The 6,572-nt window shown below is 42.8% G+C and overlaps 1 protein-coding gene across 1 annotated transcript; it reads right to left on the bottom strand.

The window, feature by feature from the left end:
* Positions 1 to 2,814: 2,814 nt before the first annotated feature.
* On the bottom strand, positions 2,815 to 4,937 carry LOC118852096 (heat shock cognate 71 kDa protein-like). Its single transcript, XM_036761751.1, has one exon. It carries the CDS (start codon positions 4,935 to 4,937, stop codon positions 2,997 to 2,999), a length of 1,941 nt encoding a protein of 646 aa, XP_036617646.1. The 3' UTR covers positions 2,815 to 2,996.
* Between the last annotated feature and the right edge of the window lie 1,635 nt (positions 4,938 to 6,572).

Raw genomic sequence — 6,572 nt, 5'->3', positions numbered from 1 at the left:
TTACACTGATCAGAGAGCCTAAGTCTTTCAAAGTTGTTTGTCTTAATATTTTTATCATTGTATAGATTGTTCTTCTGATTCTGCCCATTTAACCATATACCAGTTCATATAAGTCTTCCTAAGTTTCTCTGACACCATCTCCTTCATCATTTCTTACGGTAAAATAGTATTCCATCACATTTATATACCATAGCTTGTTAAGTCATTCCCCAGTTAGTGGTCACCTCCTCAGTTTCCAATTCTTTGCAACCACAAAAAGAACTGCTGAAAATATTTTTGTACATCCTTACAGTTTTGTTTTGCTTAGGATTAATTCCTTCCTTAATCTACCCTCTCTCTTATTCTCCTTTTTCCCTTCTTCCATTTCCCTCCTACAGAAATGTTTTTCTGTAGTCATATGTGTATTCTTCCCTCCTTTGACCAGTTCAGATGAGAGTAAGGTTCAAATAGACACTTTCTATAAAACTTAGAGAGTTGTCTTAGAGAGTTGCCAATCATCAGTCAATCAATACCTGTCTAGGGGCACATAGTGTGTGTCAGTAGGACTTGACTCCAGGTCTGCCTGGCTTTGAGGCTAGCCCTCTGTCTACTATGCCATGCCACCTCATATCCTTAATATAGCTTATAAAATAACTTTCCTAATGCATAGCCTTTATATGTCCTCAAAAATCTTTAATAGCTCCTTTTTTCAACCAATCAACATTTCTAAGTACCTACCATGAACAAGACACTATACTCCTAACCCAGTCCTTTCCACCTTTCTATTGGTCTTACACTTTGATCTCCTCCATACAATATCAAGGGTCAGAACTAACAAAGACCAGAACTAAACTCCAGTTTCTCTGATTCGAAGCCACTGCCTTTTCACCTTTCACATGTTAACACGTTAACTTTCCAGACCTCAACATCATGGCCTCAAATGGGTACTTTCATTCTCCCTACTTCCTTTGTCAGCTCCCTTTTGTGTGTTGTCTGCCTGTTAGAAGGTAAGCCTCATTAAGGATAGTGACTGTCTTTTTTTTTTTTTGCTCGTATTTGTAGCTCCAGAATTTAACACAGTGCCTGGTGCACAGTAAAAGGTTGAGAAATTCTTGTTGTCTCACTTGATGCCTGTGTGACCCTTGGCAAGTCCCTTCACTGCTCTCAGCTTTGATTTCTGCATCTGTAAAATGGGGATAATAAAAGCACCTATTTCATAGGATTGTTGTGAGGATCAATGACATAACATATGTAAAGGCTTTGCAAACCTGGAAGAACTATATAAATGCTAGCTATTATTATTATTATTATTATTATTATTATTTATTAAATGCCCAACATGTGAAAGGTGAAGAGTCAATGGCTAGGGCACTAGACTGGAAACCAGTTCTGGCATTAGTTAGTTCTGACCTTTGATACTGTCTAACCTATACACTGTCTAACACATCATGCAGTTGATTCCTCCTCCATCTGCTTTTTTAGCCCCAGTGCTTTCAAGTGCCCGTGAGTGGTGTCGATGATATCAATGGCCAAGTACTTATTCATAAATTCTTCATTGAAAACAACCTGATTTTCTGGTTTCCCATTAGGTACCTACTAGCTGCATAATCCTGGACAAGTTGCCTATCATTTAAATGTCGGGTAAATTTCCTAGGACTTCTCTACTAAGATAAAGGCTAAATTCCCCTACATTCTCTTACATTGACCTGAGTATAAAAAACAAAAGTGCCCTCAGAGGGTTTACTTTCTTTTGGGAAGATACAACACATACACAGATTCTGTATGTAACCTACCATTGACATGACCACAAAAATCAATGACTCAAGAGACTTGGTAGCTGGAAAAACTAACCTAGATGGATTAGTCAGATTCTCCAAGTCCTGGAGTTTTCCCTGACTTTCATAGTGAAGAGGCTGTGGGAAGAAGAAGGAGGAAGCTATCATAAGTTGGAGGACAGAAGCAGATCATTGTAGAAAGTGCAGCAGATGTCGTGCCATACTGGAGAGGAGATCAGGGCAGATAGCCCTCCAGAACTATTTTTTGGGAATCCAAATAGAGGAAGTGTGGTTGCCCCATGCCCTGTTGATATGGTGTTAGCTTGGAGGTGATATAGTAAACCTTCTTCTCTTTCTTTTTTTTTTTTGTTTTGTTTTGCTTCCCATTCATTTCTCTATGGAAAAGCAATTTACCCTGGTTCTAGTCAATCTTTCTCTGATTGTTTCTTTTTTTTAATCATGGTTTTCAAGTAGACCAATAATTTTTAATCGTCCCTCCTGGATCTATTTTCCAGGTCAGTTGTTTTACCAATGAGGTATTTCACATTTTCTTCCATTTTTTCATTCTTTTGTTTCTGTTTGACCAATTCTTGATATCTCATAGATTCATTAGCTTCCACTTGCCCAATTCTAATTTTTAACAAATTATTTTCTTCTATTAGATTTTGTACCTCCTTTTCCATTTGGCCCATTTTACTTTTTAAAGGAGTTCTTCTCTTCAGTGGGTTTTTGTGCCTCCTTTTTTATTTGGCCAATTCTACTTTTTAAAGACTTGTTTTCTACAGTCAATTTTTGTCCTTCCTCTTCCAAGACATTGACTCTCTCTTCCATACCTCTTATTTCTTTTCCCAATTTTCTTCTACCTCTCTTATTTGACTTTTAAAATACTTCTTGAGCTCTTCCACTTCTTCAGCTTGAGTATGAGGCTTTTGGGACTTGAGACCAGTTCATATTCCCCTTTGAGCTTTCAGATTTGGGTATATTGACAATGTTGTCTTCTTTTTTTTTTATGGTGCCAATTTAAATAGATTTTATTCTCCAGGACAATAATTGCATTTCCACCTGTTTACAGTACTGATAAAGTGCAATGTTGTTCACTTCTCTCCCTCTGCACACATTCAAGTATTCAGAATGCCCACATTTACACAGTAGCTTAAATGTTAAACTGCTACTGCCTTGGCTACAAATTTGAGTCCTTCAATTTTTGGAAAGCTGCGTGGAATGCTCTTTCTTCTGTTGTGTTTAGTCGACCTCTTCAATGGTGGGTCCAGAAGAAGCACCTCCAGATGGGGCTGCTCCACCCCCTGGGAACCCACCAGGCATGCCTCCTGGCACGCCCCCTGCACTCTGGTCCAGCTTAGTAATGATGGGGTTGCAGACCTTCTCCAATTCTTTCTGCTGATGCTCAAATTCTTCCTTCTCAGCAGTCTGGTTCTTATCCAGCCAGTTGAGTATTTCATTACATTTGTCAAGGATCTTCTGTTTGTCTTCATCCCCAATCTTGCCTTGCAGTTTCTCATCCTCTACGGTGGCCTTCATGTTGAAAGCATAAGTTTCCAGACAATTCTTAGAGGACACCTTGTCTCTCTGCTTCTCATCCTCAGCCTTGTATTTCTCAGCCTCCTGGACCATGCGCTCAATGTCTTCTTTGCTCAGACGCCCTTTGTCATTGGTAATGGTGATCTTGTTCTCCTTGCCTGTGCTCTTATCCACAGCTGAAACATTGAGGATGCCATTTGCATCAATGTCAAAAGTTACTTCAATCTGAGGAACACCCCTGGGTGCTGGAGGAATTCCTGTGAGCTCAAATTTGCCAAGCAGGTTGTTGTCCTTTGTCATTGCTCTCTCACCTTCGTAAACCTGAATAAGCACACCAGGCTGGTTGTCTGAATAGGTGGTAAAGGTCTGTGTCTGCTTGGTGGGGATGGTGGTATTACGTTTGATCAGAACGGTCATAACTCCACCAGCAGTTTCAATTCCAAGGGAAAGAGGAGTGACATCCAACAGCAGCAAGTCCTGCACATTCTCAGATTTATCTCCAGACAAAATGGCAGCCTGGACAGCTGCACCATAAGCAACAGCCTCATCAGGATAGATACTCTTGTTGAGTTCTTTGCCATTGAAGAAATCTTGCAGAAGCTTCTGGATTTTGGGGATTCGAGTAGAACCACCCACCAGGACGATGTCATGAATCTGTGATTTATCTAGCATGGCATCTCTCAAGGCCTTTTCCACAGGGTCCAGCGTGCCACGGAAGAGATCAGCATTCAGCTCTTCGAAACAGGCTCGGGTGATTGATGTGTAGAAGTCAATACCTTCATAGAGGGAGTCAATCTCAATACTGGCCTGGGTACTGGAAGAGAGGGTACGCTTAGCACGTTCGCAAGCGGTGCGAAGACGGCGAACAGCCCTCTTGTTCTCGCTGATGTCCTTCTTGTGTTTTCGCTTGAACTCAGCAATGAAATGGTTGACCATTCTGTTGTCAAAGTCCTCTCCACCCAAGTGGGTGTCCCCAGCTGTGGACTTGACCTCAAAGATGCCATCTTCAATGGTAAGAATGGAGACATCGAAAGTACCACCTCCAAGGTCAAAGATCAACACATTTCTCTCGGCACCAACCTTTTTGTCCAAGCCATAAGCAATAGCAGCAGCAGTTGGCTCATTGATGATTCGGAGCACGTTGAGACCACCGATGGTTCCAGCATCTTTGGTGGCCTGGCATTGGGAATCGTTGAAATAGGCTGGTACTGTGACCACGGCATTTGTGACAGTCTTCCCAAGGTAAGCTTCAGCAATTTCTTTCATCTTGGTCAAGACCATAGAAGATACTTCTTCTGGATAGAAACTTTTGGTCTCCCCTTTGTACTCCACTTGGACCTTAGGCCTGCCTGCGTCATTCACCACCGTGAAAGGCCAATGCTTCATGTCTGACTGTACAACTGCATCATCAAATCTGCGACCAATCAGACGTTTGGCATCAAAAACTGTGTTGGTGGGGTTCATTGCAACTTGATTCTTTGCAGCATCACCGATTAGATGTTCAGTGTCGGTGAAGGCGACATAGCTTGGGGTGGTCCTGTTTCCTTGGTCATTAGCAATGATCTCCACTTTCCCATGTTGGAAGACTCCCACACAGGAGTAAGTGGTACCAAGATCAATGCCAACTGCAGGTCCCTTCGACATGGTTGCTGGGTAGTCGGGGGTCGTAGGCGACCACTGTGGAGAAAGAAGGGCTGCTGCTGCGCTGAGTAGACCCCACAATGTTGTCTTCTTCTGAATTTATGCCTTGATTTTCCCTATCCCCATAATAGGAATCTATGGTCATTATCTGTTTCTGCTTTTTGCTCATGGTATTTGCCTAATTCTTGCCTTTTAACACTGAGCTCTTCTGCTGGAGAGCAGGGGGTACTGACACAAGCTTCTTGTGCTAGGATCCCGGGACCTGGTCACTGGCTTTGTATGCTGGGGCCTCAGGTACTGGCAGTTGGAGGCTGTAGGGGCCTGGCAGTTTACCTGGTGCTGAGCTGGGGTTAGCAATACTAAAGCTCTTGGGGTGGGGTAGGAAATCTGGCCCCCGGGAGAAGCCTGCTCACCTGGGCTTTGCACTCAAATGTTTGGCTGCTGGAGGATGTCTGCCAGCCTGGAGCTGTGCTTCCTGGAGTTGTGCTTCCTGAATTGTGCTGAAGCACCAGGAAATTTGGCTGCTGGAGAACGCCAGTACACATGATGGTTTTCCGAGTTGGTGTCTATCGGTTCCCCTGCCTGTGCTGAGGCACATGGGGATCCTGGTATTGGCACTTGCCTGCTCCACCACTCTGGGGCTCAGGATCTCCCCTGGTTTGCTGAGGTGGGGCTTGCTGAGACACCTCTCATCCTGTACTACTCCCCTTCCCCCAGAGCTAGAGGGGCCTTTCCCATTAATCCCCCAAGCTTCCTGGGCTACAAGACTGCTGCACCCCATCTTTCTGCTGGCTCAGTTGTTCAGGGTTTTTTCCTCTCTGATTGTTTCTTTTCAATCTTCTTGACATCACTACTCTTTTCCTCAAATGACCATGTTCACTACTATGCCTTTAAAATGTAATATAGTTTGTTGGCCAACAAAATCCCAGTTTGTTTGTTGTATTTTATATTGCTACAGATAAGAAAGAAGAGTGGAGAGTTCCTCTTGTCCAAGATAAGAGATATTTTCTGCCCAGTGTTCAACAGGTTATAACTCAAATATAACAAAAATGGAAACCTTTTCCACCCTTTTATTAGGAGAAAAAACTGGAATACTGTCCTGCCTGGGGCCCTACAGAAGGGGAAACTCTCTAGCTGGTCCAGCTACACACAGTGGTGAGTATGAACTATGCTGTTATTATATGTCCCATGAGCCAAACCAAAAGTATTTGAGACTAGAGATACCCTTGACCTTTTTTCTGCTCTTTTTATGAAAGAAGTAATGTGCCCAGAAAGTCTGTGGAATGGGAATGAACAGACACTCTTAGTCTGAGTGGCTTTGGAAATTTGTCCCTTCCCTGATTTTCCATTAGCACTGCAAAAAGCGTTTGACATCAGAAGGGGAGTGAGGGAAGCAAGCATATTAGGTAGGTTTAGTAACTCACCTGGAGAACATAAACAACTCATTTGTGATTCGTATCTACCCTTATCAACCCAGCATAGCTATCAGAGCCTATACTTGTTCACAACCTCCCTTTGATGGTTAGATATACAAAATAATGCAAAGTAATTTCTAACAATTAGGGAAATGAGCAAAAGTCTCTGCAGGAAGTGGTGCCTGAGCTACAGCTTGAAGGAAGTTCCAATTCTGTTTGCAGA

Source organism: Trichosurus vulpecula, chromosome 1 (assembly GCF_011100635.1).
Source record: "Trichosurus vulpecula isolate mTriVul1 chromosome 1, mTriVul1.pri, whole genome shotgun sequence".
NCBI classification, from domain to species: Eukaryota; Metazoa; Chordata; class Mammalia; order Diprotodontia; family Phalangeridae; genus Trichosurus; species Trichosurus vulpecula.
The sequence above is the reverse complement of the archived record's forward strand: the minus strand, read 5'-3'. Positions and strand labels throughout refer to the sequence as shown.